Below are 24,379 nucleotides of genomic sequence, written 5' to 3'. Positions count from 1 at the left end.
TATCACAACCTAAATCTAACCTAATATTAACGTATTATAACGTTGTGTGCCTGCTGGACAATCACTAAACACACTAAAGAAATGATACGTTTCCACACATCCACAAATTACATGGAAATGCATCAGCTTTTTACAGCGTAATACTCACTACTCTTGAGTACTTTTTGAAAGGTCTAATTTTTACTCTTACTTTGAGTAATATTTACAACAGATACTTTTACTCTACTTGCACTATATATATATATATATATATATATATATATATATATATATATATATATATATATATATATATATATATATATATATATATATATTTATTTATTTATTTATTTATTTATTTATATACAGTTGAAGTCAAACTGATGAGCCCTCTTGTGAATCTTTTTGTTCTTTTTTCAAAATATTTCTCAAATGTTGTTTAACAGATCAAGGAATTTTTCACAGTATTTCCTATAATATTTTTTCTTCTGGAGAAAATCTTATTTGTTTCGTGTTTTGGCTAGAATGAAATCAGTTTTGAAACCATTTTAAGGTCAATATTATTAGCCCACTTAAGCAATAGTTTTTTAATAGTCTACAAAACAAAATATTTTTATACAATGACTTGCCTTATTACCCCAAGTTGCCTAAATAACCTTATTAATCTAGTTAGGCCTTTAAATTGCATTTTAGGCTGAATACTAGTATCTTGAAAAATATCTAGTCAAATATTATGTACTGTCATCACGGCAAAGATACAATAAATCAGTTATTAGAAATGAGTTATTATATATAATTATTATTAGGCCTTATTCTCATAATCATGCATTTTGCTTTAAATTTGGACTTTTTGTACCTGCTGTGGTTAAAAAGATGTAAGAGAAAAAAAGAACTATACAAATTATACAGGTTACTCTGTTACCAGTAGTGCTAAAAAAAAAGGAAAAAAAATAATGAATTATGATTTAATATTGCACTGTTCTGTTCTTTTTTCATAAATATTATAATATTTTTGAACTAGTTTGAAATATCACAGTATGTTTTGATAGCACAATCTCAAGATAAGAATGACCAAAATTAGACTCCTCCTGATGTGACCCGGTTAAAAACTCTCCAGAGCTTTTGATGGCTTAATTGAAAAGTCTGGGATGAAAGTTATAAAGCCTTGTGCTCACATGGCAAGACACTGCAAGTGAACAGAGTAAAAAATGAACTAATATTTTTCACAGTGATTGATTTCATTAAGAATTGCACACTTTTTTGTAATGTGGAACTTTTTTTGATGTGGAAATATCCAATTGAGACATTATTTAAACATTCACTCATTTTTCATATATATTTTAGCACAAAAATCTGAACAGTGGATTACCTTTGAATCACATTTTTTGACATATTAGAGTGAAAGATTTTTACAAAAGGAGAACAATTATTTTCACAATTTTTGCGTAATATAATGTTTAAATCTGTCTTTGATAATCTAAGAATCTACATAGAAATTAAAATGTAAAGTTTGGCTAATGTAAGTGGTGTTGAAGTGGAGATTTATGACTCTAAAGAAAAAAAGTATGTTAGAAAAGAAGCTAATATCTAAAAATAATATTGTGATTGAAATCTATAGACACAAACTGGTAAGAGTGACACTTAAAAAAGGTTTTTTTAACACTTCTTTAGGCTGGAAATCTTCATGTAAAGCCCAATTGTCAGACACAAAACAATGTTTTTGCCTGCAGCGTCTCGCCTTAAAAGCCTGGTTTGCCTCCAGACGTGACGTAAATTCCTGCGAGATTGCAACAAGAACTCTAACACTGCACAGAAATGAAACAGCAAGTCTCTCTGGAGGAGGAGGAGGAGGTACGAGGTCAGAGAAAGGGTGACATCTTTTCACACTGAGCGCTGGCAGCACACCGAGCGCCAAAACCTGTCAACAAATATGTGAGGAGGCCTCATTCAGAGCACATCGTGATTTTGCGCACGTCTGCCGCTTGGAAGAAAAAACTAATCAACATGGAGCGAGTGGGAAGCGATGCTGAGCTGTGTGTGGTAAAAAAAAAACAACAAGAAATAAAAACAGTCTCCCCGAGCCGGATTTGTCTTGATAAAAGATGGCCATTAGTCATAGTGTTGTGCTGAATTGCTAATTAGCATAGCCTAGCGTCTGAGAAACGCGGGTAAACAGATGCGTGTTTACGGAGTAAGTTGACCCAGATTGCTCGGCAGATTAAACAAACATCTGAAGGCAGATTCACAGGTTAGGGAAAGTCAAGAGCAGAGGTAAACAGATAATAAAAATACTCACTGTAGCCCATTCCTTGTACAAAGTATTTGAAGGCTTCGGCCAGCTTTCCGGGCTGTTGGGAGAAAAGAGGATGTTCATGTATTCAAATTATAGCAGGCATTCACAATGGTAAAGATAAGAGCAGGACGCAGGTGGTTAATGTGGTTTTCAAGGTTACAAAATGGAGATAATACTAACCTGAACAACCTGAGGCAGACCTCCACAATCAGCCATCTGACACACACAAACAGAGAGAGAGAGAGAGAGAGAGAGAGAGAGAGAGAGATGAGTAAAATAAGACAGAGATAAAAAAAAAAAATCACTGTGAAGAACAGATCAAAATATAACACTGCAGGCCAAACAATGAAGCTTTTTTGTAACACTTTACTTAAAGGGTCATTTTAAATGCAAAGATGAGACTGTTTGAGGTGTCTTTTTCATGACAACTTGACTTTATCAAGACAACATAACTTGTCATAAAACTGTCATAAACATGACTATCATGAGGCCCATATAATTGTGTCATTCATTTTATTACAGCTACAGCATCATTAATATTTTGCTTGACCTCAACTACAGTGGTGCAAACTGAAATTGTCATTAAAATAATCATTAAATATAAAAGACACTTTTATAAAGTTATTTAGCAGTGTCTTGACACTTTTACTAAAACATTTTAATGGCAAATACACTGAAAAGTGTGAACAGGAAAAACTTGATGCTTTTATAATGAATTATAATGGCCTCATGACAATCATGTTTATGGCAGATTTATGAGAGGTTATGTTGTCTTGATAATATCAAGTTGTCATGACAAAGACACGCAGACTATGATGAATTTGTTTATGTCAAGTTGTCGTAACAAAGACACCTCAAGCAATGTCATCTTTGCATTTAAAATATTCCAAACACTCCATATTCATGTCATACAGTATGTCATGATTATAAAGTTGTCAAGTCAATGCCTCATGTCAGTCTTATAAATTCCCTCTTCAAGTAAAGCTTTACCGTGTATTTTATAATTTCAGTCTAATGGAAAGAAACATCAAAAACACACTTTAAAGTGTTTCTTTTGTCACACTTTATCAATTTGGCTGCATTTGCACTGCAGATCTTGATCTTGATGGTCAACTCCGATTTTGTGACTGTATCCGATTTTTTTGATGACCTGCTTATATCTTATATATTTTAAAAGTGACTCGTATCCGATTGTCTGCATTTACACTGTACACGGCAAAGGCGAAATGAACAGGAAAAAAAGAGTGGGCGCTGACTATCAGCTGATAATTAAAGAGTCTTCTTTTCTCTATTGCTGTATGTAATCTATTCACAGCTTTTGACAAGCTGTTTTACGATAGTTTATGACAGAATGGTTCTCATTTGTCCATCTTCTTTTGATATATAGGCTTTTTTAAACCTTTAGGCATCTTAATGTAATGTCCATGTCGTGATTTATGCATTAGCTTTATATTAGTCTATAATATATTGGTTACATGGCAGAAATTGCGGTCTCTAGTTCTCGTTAACATGCTTAAATACCTGTGCTATATGACAATATAAAAGCTGTATAAGTCCTCGTATATGAGATTTAAGTTGGGACTCTGCTGAAGTCTGTTCTGACTTGACACTATTCGCTATAGTTTTTAATGACGCGCGACTCTCATTGACAGATAAAAATCTGATCTACCGGCTTCCACTTCAGACACGAGAACACAGATCCAATGTATATCGGATAAATTTCCACTTATGAACAAGGCCTAAATCTGATTTGAGTAAATCGGAATATATGTGATTTGTTCTTGCTTACACGTACATAGGCCATATCCGATCTGTGCCACATGGGAGAAAACAAATCGGAATTGAGTCACTTGAACAGTGCAGTGTAAATGCAGACTTTGTGTCTGTAGATTTCAGTTACAAAGCATATTTTTAAAGGAATTTTGTTTTCTCAAAATGAGATTTTTCTTCAGCACTGAGCCATGAATCTCCACTTCAGCTGCAGGTACATACACCAAACTGCACATGATTTATTCATGTCTGTATTCTGGAGGCTTTTTTGCAGAAAGTAGTTTCCAAATTAATTTTGTTTGTTTGCAAAACAGATTGACAAAATCCCCACAGTAATTTTTTTCTCTAATATGGAAAAATTAAATGAAACAACACTTTTCCAATGTTCAAATTTTCTTGCTAGAATTATATGCAAATTGGTGCATATTCAATTAAATAAAGACTTATTTGAATATTTAAACATAACAGACAAGAAAACTTGTGATGAAAAAACATTTGTAAGTATGGTGATAAATATTAGTTATTTTCTTCCTGCAGTGTCCTGTCTTAAGTGCTGACGTTTTAGAGTTTTAAATAGTTGTGTGGCTTACCTTGAGCAAGGTGGTCTTTGTCGGATTTAACCTTGAGTTGCATTCAACCTGTAGTGCAAAATTATTCAAGAGGTTTAAAATATTCAAGGATTCAACAACAACAACAACAACAACAACAACAACAACAACAACAACAAAAACTGCAGCAAAATGACCTTGTACTTCCAAACTTACCACAGCCTCCACAGCAGGGGAAGTGTCTCCAACCACCAGAAGTGCAGGGCATCTGCACAAAGATCAACAGCCAGTGGTGAAAAACAATAAACTAATAAATAAATAAATAATGTTTATTAAATCTATTATTTATTCATAAATAAATATTTTAAATAATTTATTAAATATTGAACTAAATAAAATTAAAATGATTTATTAATTTAGTAAAAAAATAAAATAAAATAAAATAAGCTCTGGTAAAACAATAAAGAAAAAAATAAAATAAAATATGCTCTGTTATAAACAATACAGAAAAATAAATGAATAAATAAAATATAATAAAATAAAACAAAAATAAAATAAGCCCTGGTAAAACAAAAAAACAAACAAAAACAAAACAAAAAAAAACTCTAGTAAAAATAGTGGTAAAACATTAAACAAATCAAATCAAAATAAATACTTACGTCAGTGTCTTCACTATGTTCTCATTAAGACCAGCAATAGGCCTCTCGATTCCGAGGTCTTGACGCCTGTTCAAAACAAACACACAATTTACACGTCTGCTCCCAAAAGTGATAACAAATGCACACACTCAATTATTATTTTTTTTGCTTGTTCAAATTACTTATTTAAAATGAGCTAAAACAACACAATTCTTAAGAATTTATTGAGATTTAATTTTTTTTAATTACATAAATTTGTTAAAAATTAACCTAATTATTTTGTGTGTTGGGACAAACATGAATGAATTGTGTGGAACCCTGCATTTTTTACAATGCATGATAAATTTAACGTGACATCACTTACGCGTTGTATGAGCCGCAGAAGAGGGCCAGGTTGTCCTGGTTGATGTCCTGTGCGATGTGCAGGCGGTACGTCTGGATCAGCTCCTGGTTGTCAGTCAGTTCCTCCTAAATGACCACAATAACAAAAAAGCTGGCTCAAAAAAAAACATCATGGGATTGATTGTTGAGCCATTATAGAGATTTACTCACAGTGCTGAAGTGATGCGCCATCACAATGTCCACAAGATTGCTAGTCCATCCAGTCAGCTAGAGAAAATAAAATAAAAATAATAATAATATGTAGAGTTGAATTTGAAAATTATTAGCCCCCCTTCAATTTTTTCTTTTTCTTTTTAAAAAAAAAATATTTCCTGAATTACGTTTAGCAGAACAAGGAGAATTTTCACAGTATGCCTGATAATATTTTTTCTTCTTGAGAAAGTCCTATTTGTTTTATTTTGACTAGAATAAAAGGTTTAAGCAGTAATTAAAAAAAAAACATTTTAAGGTCAAAATTATTAGCCACTTTAAGCTAACTCTTTTTTTCGATAGTCTACACAACAAACCATCGTTATACAATAACTTTCCTAATTACCCTAACCTGCCTAGTTAACCTAATTAACCTAGTTAAGCCGTTAAATGTCACTTTAAGCGGTATAGAAGTGTCTTGAAAAACATCTGGGTAAAATATTATTTACTGTCATCATGTCAAAAATATAATAAATCAGTTTTTAGAAATGAGTTATTAAAACTTTTATGTTTAGAAATGTGTCGAAATAATCTTCTTTCTATTAAACAGAAATTGGGGAAAAAATACACAGGAAGGGGCTAATAGTTCTGACTTTAACTGTATATGAAAAATATGGTAAATAAAATCACATGCCTGTTCAAATAGTTTGTTCATCTTTTATTTTATTTTATTTTACTTTAAATATATTCTCAACTGTATTTACCACTGCATCTACATAAAAATTACATTCTTGACTCAAAATGATTTGATTTTACAAAGTTTATTCACTGCAGACACCAAACATTTATTAAATTGAATTAGTTTTTACCGCTGCAACAACAACAAAAAATATTGTATTTTTAATTTAATTTAATTTAATTTAATTTAATTTAATTTAATTATTGTTTATTAGCATCTTTTTTTGTACCAAAAAATAAAAAAACTTGCACTTGCTATCGCTGTTACAAAAATATGATATTTTATTTTTTATAGTATATTATATTATAAAAAATTATATTACATTAATTTTTTATTTATTTTATTTTTTATTTTTTGCTATTATTGCTAGTCCACCCAGTCAAATAGAGAAAAACCAAATCCAACTTAAATGGATGTGTAAAACAGTATAAACACAGATAGGACACCATCTGTTTGTTCAAAGTGTTTGCTCACCTTAGAAGCAGCCCAGTCTATCCAGCCCTCAGCGCAGGGGTCCACATTGATCAAAACAAGCCCCTCAACCAGCGACGGATGAATTAGCTGCAGAAAGAGCACAGGATTGAGCCTTTAATGAAGGAAACATGTGGAGAGGGTCTAAAAAATGCATGCAGACACATCAGAATAGGAGCTTTTAGCGGCTGAACTCAAAGTATCACCTTCAGCAGCCCCGACCGTCACAGGCATTAATCTTTCAGTATGCCAGACTGCTGCTTTATGACTGGCACTTTATTAAGCCAGACTTTCATTTTATTACTGCTGATATAAAATAATTATTGTGTTTATATTTGCATTTACTGTAATTTTTTGTATGATTTATTTATTGTATTATATTTATATATTTATATTATATTTTTAGAATTGTAATTATAATTGTATTTTATTATTGTTTAATATTTATGTTGTTTCTTTAAATACTGTTTTGTATATATATATTTTTTAAATGTTTTAATACTGTTTGTACGAAAGAATTCTTGCATTTGTTATTTTAATTATTTATTTTTGTTCTAAACAATGCCGGTACAATGTGTGTGTGTGTATATATATTTGTATATTATGTATATGTGTGTGTGTATTTTTTTTTTTCAATTTCATTTTATTTCTGTGCCATTCCTGTATTGTTATTACAACTGCTGACACAAAATAATTATATATATATTATGTTATTTTGTCATTTTGTCAATTGTTTGCTATTCATTTACTTAAAATTTTACTAAATTACTACTTTTTATTTTAATTTCTCCCATGTTGTTTTTCCACTCTGCTGCTAAAAAATAATTCTTGTTTTTATTATTTTATTTTATGTTATTTTGGTTTGGTTTTCAACCAAATCAATTTATTTTACTTATGTTTTTATATATAAAAAATTGTTGTATTTATTTATTCATTTATTTATTTGTTTGTTTATTTAATTCTTGCATTGTCTTTACCAAACACTGCTGGATGTAGAAATAATGAAATATACATTTTATCCATTCTAATTGACCTGATATGTCAGTCTATGCACGCACATAAAGTAGTATAAATGATACAGGACACATACCAAAAGTGAATGAGGAAAGAGCAAAGATATATTAATAGATGTCTTGCATAAAATAAATGCTGAATATATTCGGCCTGTTGGTGCGTCAGAAATGTTTAGACTTTGATTAATGGCTTGAAAAGCTTGAGGCTGCAGTATAATAAAAGTCCTGCAGTCACAGTCTCTGGGGATAATGCAGTTTTGCAGCACGATTTTGACTCAGCTCTAAAAGGCCAGGTGGAGAATATATGATGAAGATATGTGATACTGCTGCTTGATAAAGAGCATGGACACACTACAAATGTGCACCATCCTTTAAGGGATTTTATTGTTAACTAACACTAACTACTAAAAATCATTCATATTGTTTAAAATAAAATAAAATAAAATAAAATAAAATAAAATGTAATAAAATAAAATGAAATGAAATAAAAAGTGGCCAGTGGTTAAAAACAATCACCTAACAAATAAATTAACATAATTAAAATTATTATTTAGAAATAATTATTTTATATAAATATTGAAATATTGAAATTAATGCAATTCATGAAGAACCTTTAATGCAGGGGTGATACAATAAAATAAAAAAACAAATATAAATAAAATTTAATTACATTACTTAAAAAGGCTGTGGTTAAAACAACATAGAAATATAATAAAATAAAATAAAATAATTTTTTTACCTTTGCAATTAATTAAAAAAACCTACAAAATTTACTCAAACTAAAAAGAAATTAAAATTAAATAAAATAAAATAAGAATTGGTAAAAAAACAATACAGAAATAAAATAAAATAAGCTCTGGTAAAAATAATACAGAAAAAAAAGCTCTGGTAAAAACAAAACAGAACAAAAATTAAATTAAATAAAAAAGAAAAAAAAAGTAAAATAACCTCTGGTAAAAACAAAACTGAAAAAATAAAATAAATAAAATAAAATGTGGTAAAAATAAAATAAATAAATAATAATAATATAAAATGAAATACACAAATAAAATAAGCTCTGGTAAAAACAAAACAGAAGTAAAATAAAACAAGCAGTGATAAAACAATACATAAATTATATAAAATACATAATTTAAGTAATTGAAATAAAAAACTGAAATACAAAATTGAAATACAAAATATGAAAATAGAAAATCGAAAAATAAAACATTTTTATTAAATAGAAATACAACAAGTAAAAAACCACACATAACAATTTCTTAAAATTAAAACTGAAAATAGAAAAAGGAATTCCAGTAAAAAATATGAATATAGAAAATATAGCTATCATGTAGTTCTTGATGTATATTCTGTAATTTAATCTGTTATTCTAAAATAAATATTATTAGTCAAACATTATATATGGATGCATGAATAAACATTTTCCTTTCAAAAATGTGTCATTCAAAAATATTGGTAATAGGTTTTAAACATCTCTGTAGCTTTGCTAATAAATCAACATCAGTAAGTCAGCAGTCGTTGTTGTTTCTTTGGGCAAAAACAGCTAACGTCAAACAGTTAAACTGTTGGCTTCCCTGCCCCTTGTTTACAGCAGAGAGACGCCAAAATGTTGCTAAGGTTATGCCAGTGGGTTTGAGAGAGAATTCAGTTTTCTGTGCACACACTGAATGCTAATGTAGGGGATTCAGTTTCATAATAAAGAAAGAGAAAGAACGAGCTAGAAACAGAGACCTTAGGTGAAAGGGATAGTTCACCAAAACAAAATTCAATCTTTTACTCCCACTCCAGTGGTTCCAAACTTTTATTTTGTTTGAGTTTCTTTTTTTCAACTGAACACAAAAAGTTGTATAAAAATGTAATAATATATTAAACAGTAGTCATTTGACATCCATAGTGGGGGAAAATACTGTGGAAGTCAATGGGTAATGGTTTCCCACATTTTTCAAAATAATGTATTTTTTGTTCAACACAAGAAAGAAACTCAAACAGTTTTTGAACAAGTGTATGTTGAATACATGATGACACAATTAAGTCATAACTCAACTATTCATTTGGTCTCACTTTATAGACCATTTTGAGGAATGTAAACAATAACAATGACCTCAACGTATTCCTTGTTTTGCATTTTAATTTCTATAGCTTCTGAGAATCCAAGCAGAGCCACATATTGATAAATAATGTTATGACAGCTGTTTTACATTACAACTGTTATGATTGAATTGCCTCTTGTTACAGTCATGAAATAGTTTGACAACATGTAGAAAATGTTCATGGGTCATTAACATCATCACATTGAAATATTAGTCTATATTGGTTTATATTAGATGGCCTTAACTATGTACTTGAGTCAAAAAATAAACACAATGTACTTACTGTGTTCACAATGTATTGCAGAACACTTGAGGTAGAATACTGGTGGAGTTAAGGCTGATTTATACTCGACGCGTCCACTAGTTCGCTTGAGTGCCAGCTGCGAATGTGACGTCATCACAGTTTTTGCAGAGGTTTGCTTTGGGTGCGCGCAACATGCTTTCAGAGTGCATTAATTTTTTTAAGACTCGAATGAACAGTTTGCATGGTGCCACGTTTCAATTGAGTTATATTTGAATCACTTTAGGGCTACATGGTGGTGCAGTGGGTAACACGTTCGCCGCACAGCAAGAAGGTCGCTGGTTCGAGCCTCGGCTGGGTCAGATAGCATTTCTGTGTGAAGCTTGCATGTTCTCCCTGTTTTCGCCTAGGTTTCCTCCGGTTTCCCCCACAAGTCCAAAGACGTATGAATTAGGTAGGCTAAAAATTGTCCATAGTGTATGTGTGTCAATAAGTGTGTATGAATGTTTCCTAGTGATGGGTTGCAGCTGGAAGGACATCCGCTGCGTAAAACATATGCTAAATAAGTTGGCAGTTAATTCCGCTGCGGCGACCCCAGATTAATAAAGGGGAATAAGCCGAAAAGAAAATGAATGAATGAATGACTTTAAAGAGATTTTGGTACGCCTATACAGATATCTTTAAGATCCGTCCATGTGTGATCAAAGTGGCAAGGCAGTGTGGAGTTTGCATGTTCTCCCTGCCTTCGCGTGGGTTACCACATGGCCAGTAATTCTTGGCTAGAAATTGCAAGTTTTTGTAAATGTTTAGAAAAACTTGAGGGATAAGTTTGTTAAAGCGAAAAAGAGAAGCTGAGGCAAAAGTGGAGACCCAGATGGTTTTAATACATAATTACAAAATATGTTTTTACACCATTCATAGCATTTACACTAATTTATATATTCATTCATTCATTTTCTTGTTGGCTTAGTCCCTTTATTAATCCGGGGTCGCCACAGCGGAATGAACCGCCAACTTATCCAGCAAGTTTTTACGCAGCGGATGCCCTTCCAGCCGCAACTCATCTCTGGGAAACATCCACACACACATTCACACTCATACACTACGGACAATTTAGCCGACCCAATTCACCTGTACCGCATGTCTTTGGACTGTGGGGGAAACCAGAGCACCCGGAGGAAACCCACGCGAAGGCAGGGAGAACAAGTAAACTCCACACTGCCTCACCACTAATGTATATATTACAATTTTAAATGTAACACAATTTCTACAAAACTAAAATTAACAAATTATTTCTTTGATAACTGGAAAAGAATATATGAACCTATTGGTTTACAATATACTAATGTCCTGTTTATCTAGGCTTTATTGGTGATAATGGTCAGGAAGGTCTTTTAGGATATAAGTAGAGGACACAAACTAGCCAGACAGTAATGTGTAAACTGTGGAGTGGACTAAATCTAAAAAAAAAGTCTTTTTTTTAGGTGTATTTTTTTTGCTTTTATTCTTGCCATAATAAAAAATATATTAGTAGAGCAACCCATGTTTTATTGTCATTAATATGTTAATAAACATCAATAGGTAGAACTGTCCGAAATATGAACAAAAGCAAATGATGCATCAAAGTTTGATTTAAAAACATGAAGGGTTATAAATTTGTTTATAATAATTAAATTAATTTATGAAAATAACTAGTTTAAAAATCTAGAATGATGTGACGTAGTTTCATAAACTTCCAACTTCTCTGTTTATCCGTCTGATTTTACAGTTGATTTTATATTGACCGCCCCCTGTCGTTTTAAAAGAATATCTCAACTGCGAACTCCCCCCTCTTCAATTAGCGTGCACCTTCCCCCCCGGTCTTCACTTCGCGTGCACCCCCCGGGTAGGTTTAAAGGTGGGTTAAGATGTAAGGAATGGTCAACAGTGTAATTAAAGATGTAATTACATGGAGGTATTTAATCAATCATCAGTTCAATGTCAAAACATGTGTTTACACAGTAACTACAAGATATTAATTTCAGTGTAAGTTCATATTAGTTGAGACCACCATTAAGTGGGACCATTCATTGAATCAAACTGAAAAAAAGGACTTACAGCGAAGCGGGTTAAGATGTACGCTCCTGCGCCCACTCCAATGCCAATCACACTGTTCACCCTGCAAAAATGGACACAAACACATCCTGGGTCACTTCTGATGGTGGTTTTTCATCATTGTGTTCCCTACAGTGAAATACTGTAATTGGCTTAAACCGTGACAAACTGCCACCATGAGCACTTCTGTCAGGCCGAGTCCTTGCGATACAGCCGTGTTCAGTCACACGGAGCTCGCTGATGGATGTGCTGGAGGGTAATTCAGGACTAATGGAGCGCTTTGACTTTGATACTCACTTCAGCTGAGTCAGGACTGAGGGCAACATCTCTGCCAGCTCGTCCATGGTAGGATACAGGTATCTGAAAATTCAACAAAGACAATGACATTAGATGACAAAACAATGACATTAGATGACAAAATATTGGATATTTGATGGTGCAGTGCACGTGATTAATTCTGTAGGGAAAGAGGTTTCATGAGTAATTTGATGTATAAATGCATTTGTCGACTGGAGTATTCTCATAATAGCATTTTAATGTTGTTGAGAAATCCTAAGCTTACTGAGCGGCATTATCAGTCACCTTTGAGGAAGTATTGGCATAACTGTCTTTTTTAATGTATATTGATTGGTTTTTATTGTATTGTTTGTCTTCTGTTGCTAATGGACCTAGTTTCTGAAACTAAAGTGGAATATTGGTTCTATTAAATGTGTTTTCTTGGGATGCAGTTTTCATAGTGTTGTTCTAGTGGGTCACATTTTCACATAAAAAGCAGCACATTTCAAAGCATTTTTTCTTTCAAATCTTGTGTTAAACACCAAAAATCCTACTGGTTACACCTTTTTGTCCAGTTATCAGATGATTTATTGATGGTAATGTTTAAGCCTAAGATAAGAATTATTAAATTTTAAATGACAGAAGAAAATACATGAGCTGGTTGTTCAAAAAATATGAGAAAAGATTTTACAAATGATTTGGTAAAAAAAAAAAGCTTGTTAATTTGAGTTTATTGTAAAGAATATTTTAATGTATCGTTGGACTAAATGCTACATGTTCAATGTTTGTTTCTATCCCTGAAACTGAAACTTTTGGTATGTGATTGCTTTTGATAATTTGAGGGCTGCTTTAAAACTAATACACAGGGGTCAGGGATGAAAAGGAATTTTTAAGCACCAAAACAATAAAAGTGTGATACAACTTTATTTCGTTTCCATTGTTAGGGGCCGATCACACTGAACAGGATTTTTGCGTTGAGAGGCACATCTTTTGAATGGTTTACTAAAGGCCGAGAGTTGTTTTGCGCATTGCTAATGTGTCCCGCGTGCCTTGTGTTTTAACTGCCTGCTGCGCTTGCATTTTTTTTGTTGCACCATGTGTGCTCGCAGTTAAAAAAATAACTCTGAGCGGAAAAAGTGCCTTATGTCACGCGCGCTGTTTTTCATTATCCAATCAAATGAAAGCAGAGGCGTGGTTTCCATTGTATTTGAAGCAGTGGTATTTGTGTTTTCAAGATGACTACGGAGACTTTAAAGATGAACGAGAGACTAGCAGTTGCAATTGTACTAATATCAACAATGCTCACGCACAATACACAAGCTGATTCAGTGGTTGCCTAGCAGCATAAAAAGCACAGGAAGTGTTTTTTGTCAACAAAAATAGACAGTGTGTTGCACCTCAAGTTTTTAGAACGAAAAAGTGCATTTGATGTGATCTGCCACTCAGAATGTCCCCTTATTATATCAGAAGATACATACACAAATGTCAACAAAAAACTGAATGTAAGAATAGTTTATACACCAAAATAAAATTGTTTGGCTTATATGTAGTGCAAGTAGAGTAAAAGTATCTGTTGTAAATTCTACTTAAAATATGTGTAAAAAGTAGCCCTTTTTAAAAGTACTCTAGTAGTGAGTATTACGCTGTGAAATTGCTGGTGAGTTTATAAGCAATTTGTGCACATGTGTGTAAACGTAACATTCTGTAGTGGATTTAGTTACTGTTTAAGACTAATTGGTGATTTCATACCAGCAGGCACAGGACATCAACATGACATCAGATTGATGTTGTTACCCCAAAGTCGTGGGAAAATCGTGTTAACATAAGAACTCAACATCAGGCAGACATCAATGTTCAACATCGGACAGATGTTGCATTTTAGCTACTTTCCAATGCAACCTAAAAACAACTAAATATCATCATCTAATAATGTTACAGCTTGATGGTGTGTGGACGTTACCAATATGACGTCTATCAGATGTTAGATTTTAGTTTCCATGCCTGACGAATTAATGTCAGCATTTGACGTCAATATGACGTTGGTTTAAGATGTTGGTTTGACATTGGATTTTGGTCACTTTCCAACACAACCTAAAATCAACCAAATATCAACATCATTTCAAGTCAATATTGAACGTCAAAATAACATTGTCCTTAGACTCTGGTGACCTAAATCCAACCTAATACTAATGAATTATGCCACTGTGTCTCGGCTGGGATTAGTGACATGCAGTCTAAACACTCTCATGCTCATTGTTTGTAAAGATTTTGGACACTTATTTCTTGGACACTTGTAATGCTTCCAATTGGTTTGCTGCATTTATAAAGCACCCATGCCTTAAAATTGTTCAGTATAATGTGATTTACTATCTATGTGTGATTTTGGCAGGAATCACAGGACTGATCTTTCTACTGATTAGAAAAAAATTAAGTAGTGACTGCAGGTTGAAGGAAAATAGTGGAGTAAAAGTATCGATACAGCACAAAAAATGTACTCAAGGGAAAGTAAAAGTACACATCTTTAAAACTAATTAATAATAATTCCTGAGAAAAACCACACAATTACAGTAATTTGAGTATTTATAATTTGTTACTTTGCACCACTGCTTTGGATCAATTAAATGCAGGCTTGGGGAGCAGAAGTGACTTCTTAAAAAACATTACAAATCTTACTGTTCTGCAGCTGTGTTTGATGTCATAAATTTACAAAATTTATTTATATATGGAGTTACATTTTTGACAAAAAAAATGCATTCCTATTTTGTGAACAAATAAACCAACAACCAATCAAACAAACTGTATGAGTATCGTTTTTTTATTTATCCAGCCATTCTGTATTCTCATATTAAAGATTTTGGCTGTGCAGCTGTGGCATTTACCCTGTAGGAAATGGGGGTCCTCCCTCCTGCTGTCCAGGAGCATCAACATGAACCACAGCGAAGTGCTGAGTGATCTCCATCATGTCCTCAAAGTTGAACAGTGTGTTGAAGCAGGACTTGTCTGAAAACCACCCAAACATCATTATCATTCTCAGATTTACAAACAAGCAACATTTTTAACATTCAGTCATTTCAATAGTTTATCCACATACGGTTCAGGCCGATGTCATGGTAGGTCAAAATGACGGGACGGTTGCCTTTAGGGCTGCCTCTCATGGTCACATGGAGCACACCGTGGGGCGTCTCAATGTCATGCTCCTGAAACAGAGGACAACAAGTCAAATACAGGTGATAAGATCTCTCCGCAAAATGCTTGTGGATTTACTATGCAACAAAGCTAGCAAAGTGTTGCTGCTGTTTTTTTTTCAGGAAGCATGTATTTGTGTGGTAAGTGATATCTCCCATGAGGTGACTCGCGCAGATGGTTGTAAGATCAATAGAAAGATCCAGATAGAAGGCCAAGCAGCTGCAGACAGTCACGATTCAGTCCTATCACACATCAGTGCTACTGCAATATGGGTATGGGCCTTAGAAATGTTGGTTTACACTAAATTATGATTATTAATAAAAAAACGTGTGAGGATTCAATTGACAATCAGTGAACTGATTCATTTTGATTGTGTATACTGTCTTAATGTAAGAAAAAGAAATGTACAGCTCTTAGACACTAATATTAATGTATTTAAATGTTGAAAGGATGAACCGTGAACTCTTTGCGCTGTAATTTCTCTCCAGCCATCATCATCTACATCTGTTTAGGATGAAATCCAAAATCTATAATGCATCCTTCCAAGAGCCCAATTAGTGCAATGATATTGGAGTTATTTATTCCGCCATTAGATACGCAAGACACACACTCACATTTTACACTACCATTTAAAAGTCTGGGTCAGTGAGATTTTCTATGCAACAAGAAAGCATTAAATTGATTAAAATAAAATTGTCATTGAAAATATTTATAAGATTACAAAATATTTCTGCGCAGTTCATTACGCTGTGCTGACTCCTGATAAATAAGGGTAATAAGGAATAAGGAAAATGAAAGAATATTTCTGTTTCAAATAATTATTGAATTTTTATTTCACCGAGTAATACTGATTTGTTTTAACACTGACAATAATAAATGTATCATTCATGAATGATCATGTAACAGTAAAGAATTCTGAATTAAAAGTATTTTAAAAACAGTATTTAAAAAGTTTTGAAATGAATACAGTTTTACTTTAGTTTTGATCAAATCTTGGTGGGCATAATGGATACTTTGAACATTAAAATATCTTACTGATTTTAAATTGGTAATATATGTGACAAGCTGACCCAAAAAGAATCACTTCCTCTGATAAAATCAAAGATATCTATCAATATGGACAGCAGACGGATGCTTCCGGAGCCATTAACGGGAGTGGCTGCAGAACTATTACAATAGCGGCATCCTGACTCTGTGACTTTGCAGAACTGTAACACACTGCAGCCCTCGTGACAGACGGTCTCCCTGCACCGTCTGATTCATATTGCAAAAAAGTCAGAAAGCAAAAAGGCTGAAATCACCAGTCACAATATAATTGGCTTCCTTTGTGCAACTCACAGGAGGTTACTGGAAGTTGTTTTTATACAATTTGAGACAAACAGAAAGCTTCGTTTGAGAAGAAATTCTCAGAAGACAGTACATCCATCTGTTTCTCATCCGTTTTAAATTTGTGATATGGTGAACACTCCAGAAAGATTTCTTTGCAAAAGAAGAGCCAACTGAGAGATCAAACAGTCTAAGAAAGTCTCAACCCAATATATATCTGCTGACATTAACAACTATAATTGTTTTAATGATTTATTCACTCTGCATATTAGCAGAAGTAGATTGGGTTGCTGGCGAGAGAGCAAACCTTGGAATGTCTTCAGTGCTTTGTGTTAAGGAAGGACCAACTAAATTGCTTGTTTTGTCCATTTATCCTGGATGGAGCATCATGTTTAGTGATGTATATATGTATATGTACAGTATATACTCATGTCACTATATATAGTACATATATAGGGCTTTATGTGTGTGCTTGAGAGAGAACATTTTGCGCATCACAGCTTCCTCTCCATCAATAATGAAATGAGTCACAGCAGAGGGACACACAGGAGTCTGAGACAGGAAAAATTAGCTTCTGTACCGAAGCTCTTTGTGTAATAAGATTCACATAACTGTGACTGGCGGTTATTTGTTAATCTAGTAAAGCTGATTACAATACGTTAATAGAACCGGAGCCTTTTCTTTTCAAATCAGACTAGGTAACTTCATTGATTTTGGTGTAAACGACTAGCTGTAAAATAGTAATTTAAAAATTAAGATCTGCGTCCAATCAAAAAAAGACTCCGCCTTTAGATACCACTCCACCCCCCCTTTTTTTTGGAAAAACCTTAATGTAGTTCACAATACAGACAAAAAGATCTCTTAAAATTAACATCTCAATGCAAACTCTATTGGTAATTGAATCCATGAAAACAAAAAATATTGATGACTCATCCTGCATTATGTAGATTTTATCCAATCAAAAGTTTCTGAAGACTGTTCCATGCATCCATTCAAAAAAGGTCCCTTCCTCCAGATTTTTTTTTATTTTTTTATTCAATGTAGATTACAATACAGACAAAAACATCTCTTACATTTAACATCTCAATGCAAAATCTATTGTTAAATGATTCCAGGAAAAAAAAAAATATATATATATATATATATATATATATGTATATATATTGATGAGTCATCCTGCATTATGCAGATTTTCTCCAATCAAAACTCTCTGAAAACTGCTCCATTCGTCTATTCCTAAAAGTCCCTGCCTCTAGATTTTTACCTTTAAAAAAAAACTTCAATGTAGATCTCAACACAGACAAAAAGATCCTTTAAAATTAATATCACAATGCAAACTCTATTAGGAATTTATTCCATGAAAACAGACCAAAAAATATTGATGACTCATCCTGCACTATGCAGATTTTCTCCAATCAAAACTCTCTGAAGATTGTTCCATCCATCCATTCAAAAAAAATTCCCTTCCACTAGATTTTTCTCTTTAAAAAACAAATACAAAAAAAAAATTTCAATGTAGATCACAATACAGACAAAGAGATCCCTTAAAATAACATCTTAATGCAAAATCTATTAGTAATTGATTGCATGAAAACGAACCAAAAATATTGATGACTCATCCTGTACTATATGCAAATTTTCTCCAATCAAAACTCCCTGAAGACTGTTCAACGCCCTAATATCACAATCTAGTGAGCAGAAAAATCATGATTCATGGGTGTGATGTAGATGAAGCAACTTGGCTATTATTCATGAAATATGTCAAAACAGATTTTAATAGCAAATGCATCGATGTAGGAAAGAAAACTGCCCTTGTCAAATGATTTTAAGGGGTCTTGCAGGGTGAGATCAAAAATAGGTGCAATTTAGTAGCGCTTGCAGTGAGGCATGCAGATTGTCTGGAACAAACGCCTGGCGTGAGTCCGAATGTTTTCAGGTCTCTGTGATATGAATGATCAAGGCCAGAGAGTGGGAGAGTCTGAAATGTAACATTAAAAAAAGCCTCTTCTAAACACATTGTCAATGTTTCAGACACACATTGTACGCTGATGTGGGTCTAGAGAGGGTGGGAGAGAGGGGTGAGGAATAGGAATGAGCCTGAAGAAAAGAAGACTAATTCAGAGGGACAAATAGTGTTGGGTCATTATAATCACTCACTATCAATATCTGGCTGTGCGAGATGATCTACACTGAGCAACTGAGTTTATTAAAAACAGAAACGCACTGAAATACTATTGATGTCAAATGCCGCAATTATCTTTCTTTCTTCGCTATTTAAATTAGGGAAATTGGTATGGAAAAGGGAACACTGCAATGTTTGTAACCTGCTGCTCCCAATCAAGAAATGCTGATTAAACAGCCTGCAGGGGTGTGAAATATATATTGTAGATGGTAATAATATACTTGTTTTAATGATAAGCAGTTTTATCAAGTATGTCAGTCTCTTTGTAAAATATTTTTTTCTCCTCAGACTAAAAGCACTGACTGCACAAGAAACCTACAAGAATTTAGTCAACCCATTTTTCTTTTTCTATTTATTAGACATAAAATTGTTAAGTTCTAAACAAGTTTTCCTAAATATTCACAAATAATGTAATTCCATATGTAATATTGACTATACCAACTAGGGATGCTCAATATATCGTTTCAGCATCGATATCGCAATGTGCATGTTCGCAATAATTACATCGCAGGGATCTGCAATGTAGTTGGGATTATAGTTGACCCGACATTAAAGTTAACAACATTGTGGAGCAATTTCATATTATAATCTTAGAGTGAAAGTTTATTATTTGCATGTGTTTTAAGACCTGACTGTAAGAATTTAAAGCAAATTTAAGCCATTTGGGCACATTAAATGAAACCTTTATAGCTTAAAGATTAATTGTACATTATATATTAATAATTAAAATTATAATTAATAATATAATTAAAATGATACGTTGTAGTTGTTGCTGTTGTTTTTATTATTATTATTATTATTATTATTATACAGTGATTATTTAATTTCTGCTTTTGAATACCGCTTGACTTGCCAGAAAATCATAAATCATTGTTTATTTGCATCTTTTCTCTGTAGTATTTAACTTTGCTTGTCATTTCTTGAATTTGTTTTATGCAGATTCGTTCCCTTGCAGAATTATCCAAATCGATCTGAAATTTTGATTTCTTTAAAGCTATTCAAGTCAAATGCTGAAAGTGCATTTATATCGCAATATATATCGCAATGAATGAAAACCTTGCATTGTCAGTTTTTTCCAATATTGTGCAGCCCTATCACAAACAGTTGTATCATGTAACATTATAGACACAACATTATCTGGTTCCAAATAGATAGTTCTGTAGTGTGCTGTTTCAGAACAAATCTCTTTTTAAATTAATCAACTGAATGATTCTTAGGGCGTTTATAACTAGGCATGGTTGCCTTAAATCGTGCCGAGGTGCGATTGTCCCCTCTCCCCCGATGACCAGCACTCACACTGCATCTTGCTTTCCGAACCTGAGCATGCTTAAGTCATTGATAATGCAACTGTTTAGTAACAGAAAAAAAGCGCTCTCGCTCAGCACAGTAAAAATTGCATTAGTTAAATAGTTTTGTATTATTTTTAGTCATTTGGGATGCAGTGACACGTAGTGAAATATTTTACTGAACAGATCCTCAACTTTTGGTGCTCATAAATTATTATAAAAGTCCTCATGCTGCAGGTATTAGGAGGTGCAGCTGACGTGCAGCGAGGGGTTTGCGTTCATTAAAAAGTGAGAATGATTAATAAATTCATATGAAACAGCCCCTTAAAAGTGACGTCGCACTTCAGTTTCGGGCTCGGGCGTGATTTGCACTCACACTAAAAGCGTACCACGCCGAAGCTCATCCAAACTGCGCTTTGGCACACCTCTTCCAACGATTCAGAGCACTTACATTTGTCAAACGAACCAGGAAAGGCAGTGTAAGTGCACCTTTACTTACTTAAGGCCTACTTACTATACTGTATTTCTAAATGACTCAGCTTTTTTGAACGAATTGCTTGAATGAATGATCAAAGACTCACTCACTAAGGCAAGGATTTGCACCACCTACTGGCAGTTTTATTGTGATATTTATATAACCACGAGAATGTAAGCCTCTAAAAATAGCTAATTTAGTAGTACTAAACCTCCCAGGATGTATTGAGATATTGTTTTTAATATTACACATACATAAACTGCAATCTTTCTTGAGAAACTGGTAAGAACATTGCTGGTTAATTTAGTTCAGAGGCTGATCGGGCAAATTTCAAATATAAATTCCTGGTAAAAAATAAAATATTTACACACCAATATTCATATTATGTTTTGAGTTCCTAAATTGTGCATTCTTGATTGAAAGTAAAATCTGAATAGCTCACTTATATACCAAATACATGGTTTTCCTCTTGCATCCAAACATTTAAACCTGGAAAAAGCACAATCAATGCAGCTCTTCTTTGGGAAGCAGAGGCTAAGCCAAGGTGAATGAATGAATTCAAGAAAAAACAGTATAAGCCTTTGCCCCCCCACACCCGCTTCTCTACCTAATAGCATCAATCACAGACCACAAGCCTGGGAGCCATTACACAGCACAAACTTGACGGCAGATCACTATTATACACACACACACACACACACACAGATGCGAATACACACCATCCATACTAATGCATTGTTAGGGAAAAAAACACACATACAGCATACACTCTCCACCACACCCTGCCAGTAGTGCTAGTGTTTTTAAGTACTCCAAATGTCCTTCATTTACTTGACCTATTAGTCAGTCATTGGGACGTTTGCCACATTTATAGCCACAAAACCCCCCAAAATGTAACCATCAACCCATAAACAACGTCTCATTTTGAACCTTCTAAACTAAAAATATTCATAACTAACACTTTAGTCTCAAACTGGATGAATCTGAGGTAAAGTAAACAAGCCGAGAGAAGCATGACTCGCATGACAAACACATCAGAGAGAATCTCATATGACATCAGGCATGCACATTTCTGCTAAAAGGAAAAGTCAGGAATCAGTAGTAGTGTCTCTCTGTCGCACACACGCACACACACTCACCACTGCATCTCCAGTACACGCATTCTGCTCCACATCCAGAACGGTTGACATGTTTCCACACACGAGACAGTGACAGCTTCACAGAGGAGACAGGAAGAGATGGGAGGATCCAGGAGAGAAACACAGAGTGGCTGAAGGAGGGATGGAGGAGAACGGACAGGGACAGCAGTAGCTAGGCAGAGATCCAGAAGGGAGGGGAGGCGGAGGAATGAAGAGAGGAGGTATGTTTTGAAAGAGAGAGAGAGATGCAGAGAGAGCGGGGAGGAGAGAAAAGTGACTGCGGTTTGCGCTGGGGAGGCAGTGCTTGCTCATGCATATGCCAGCGGCTGCTCTGATTGGACGAGAGGGAGTCAGGTGGGCAGGAGAAGGGATGAGAGGGGCAGGGCTGATACAGAGAGATGATGATGCTCTCCACTGCACTTTATTATTTGTTTTTGGGTGGGGTCAACCAGTTCAGAGGAGAGGTGCAAACTGATCTGACCTTGCACATCCACACATTTGGACTAAATATATTGATTAGATGTTAGTCATGCTAGTGATGTTCAAATGCTTTAGGATCAGGACAGATTTGGCTGTCAACATAAGATCCCAATTGATTATCTTACAAAAAATACAATCAGGTTTTTATTATTTATTCACTTTTCTTTCACCTTTGAATATTCCTATGAAATACAATAACATGTTTTTGATGTCTAATATTTTAAATGTATGGTGCTCTGCAAAACTGAGTACACCCCATTTTAATGAATATTTTTATCCATTTCTCAGTGAATATAGGCAATGCATTTTGGTGCATTTGAACAAAACTCATTTTTATTAAACATATATATTTATTTAATAATATTTTAGTCACCATACACATTTAAATAGTAAGATATTGCAACTAAATTCAAGTAAAATGTTGCAAAATATTACAAACTACAAAATTTCAACAAAAATTTTCAGTTTTCTGCTCCTTCTGATCTTTCCTCTTTCTTAATCTTTTCTCTCAAATTTCAAATTTAATGCAATTCATCTTTATTTATATAGCACCTTTACATTGTAGTCAAAGCAGCTTAACATAGAAGATTATAGTAAATGGAAACTGTCAGTTCAGTTTAGTTCAGTTCAGTGTGCTTTAAATTTCACTGCTGAGAGTCCAAACACTGAAGAGCACATCCATCGAAATTAAATCAATATTTATTTCTAGTGCACACTTAATTACAACCTTTGGTCCAACCTTGGACCAAGGTGCTGTACAACAGCATTAGCAGGTAAAAAAAACACCAATAAAATGCAATAAAAACAACAATATAAAACATTAGTAACAACAGTAAAAGTGAGAGAAAAGCAATTTAGTATAGCCTGGAACAGCCATTGGGGAATATTAAATGCACTTGAAAAAAGATTTGGGTGCTATTCTGATTTTTAGTAGTAACTTACTCCATTGTTTCGAACTCACAACTGCAAAGGCTCTATCGATCCTGCATTTGAGATGAGATCGAGGTATTTGCAATTGATGGCAGTCAGAATGTGATCTAAGGCTAAGCGATCATGTTTGGGCCTTAGCAGTGATCAGATCAGAAAGATACGGGGGCGCTAGGTTATGCAAGGTTTGATAAACAAAGAGTGAAATTTTATAGTCTGTTCAGAAACGAACCGACAACCAATGTAGTTATCACAATATTGGTGTGATATGGTCATATTAGTGGATGCTCATCAGCAAACGGGCGGCCACATTTTGGCCCATTTGAAGTCTAGAAATAGAACGTGAAGGTAGACCAATATATTTAGGTTGACTAGTTTTTGGACCGTTATTGTATATTATTTTGTTAGATAAGCTCCAGATTTGGTTTCAGTACTGACTAATCTATTGTAAAAGCATAAAATATAAAATTGTATAGCTTCTTATTAAAATTATTCCAGGTCGATTTTTTCAATTACTTTCCCTACTGTGTGTTGAGTCACCTGACCCGCTCATGTACAAGACATGTTATAAAAATGTAGCTGCTGAACTGAAAAATGTTCAGCGCTTTGCAGACATATCTGATCTCTGGTCAAGTAGAACGATAGACCCATTCTTGAACCTTATTTTGCACTATACACTGATGATTTTGGAA

At 33.6% G+C, this 24,379-nt stretch overlaps 1 protein-coding gene across 7 annotated transcripts in view; it reads right to left on the bottom strand.

The window, feature by feature from the left end:
• Nucleotides 1-24,379, bottom strand: part of ndrg3a (ndrg family member 3a) — a 71,744-nt gene that overhangs the window by 4,275 nt on the left and 43,090 nt on the right. For 5 of the 7 annotated variants that reach the window (NM_199517.1, XM_087271790.1, XM_087271788.1 and 2 more), the window contains exons 4-15: nucleotides 15,778-15,883; nucleotides 15,566-15,686; nucleotides 12,708-12,770; nucleotides 12,414-12,474; nucleotides 6,976-7,062; nucleotides 5,784-5,840; nucleotides 5,596-5,699; nucleotides 5,253-5,318; nucleotides 4,810-4,861; nucleotides 4,636-4,683; nucleotides 2,456-2,491; nucleotides 2,279-2,330 (exon numbers count right to left, since the gene is read on the bottom strand). In NM_199517.1, the coding sequence (NP_955811.1) occupies nucleotides 2,279-2,330; nucleotides 2,456-2,491; nucleotides 4,636-4,683; nucleotides 4,810-4,861; nucleotides 5,253-5,318; nucleotides 5,596-5,699; nucleotides 5,784-5,840; nucleotides 6,976-7,062; nucleotides 12,414-12,474; nucleotides 12,708-12,770; nucleotides 15,566-15,686; nucleotides 15,778-15,883 (853 nt within the window). Of the gene's footprint in view, nucleotides 1-2,278; nucleotides 2,331-2,455; nucleotides 2,492-4,635; nucleotides 4,684-4,809; nucleotides 4,862-5,252; nucleotides 5,319-5,595; nucleotides 5,700-5,783; nucleotides 5,841-6,975; nucleotides 7,063-12,413; nucleotides 12,475-12,707; nucleotides 12,771-15,565; nucleotides 15,687-15,777; nucleotides 15,884-22,280; nucleotides 22,439-24,379 lie in introns of those variants that run through there. The other 2 variants (XM_087271792.1, XM_087271793.1) reach the window with 1 other exon arrangement.

The sequence above is a fragment of the Danio rerio genome, chromosome 11 (assembly GCF_052040795.2).
Source record: "Danio rerio strain M-AB ecotype USA chromosome 11, GRCz13ab, whole genome shotgun sequence".
Lineage (NCBI taxonomy): Eukaryota > Metazoa > Chordata > Actinopteri > Cypriniformes > Danionidae > Danio > Danio rerio.
The sequence above is the reverse complement of the archived record's forward strand: the minus strand, read 5'-3'. Positions and strand labels throughout refer to the sequence as shown.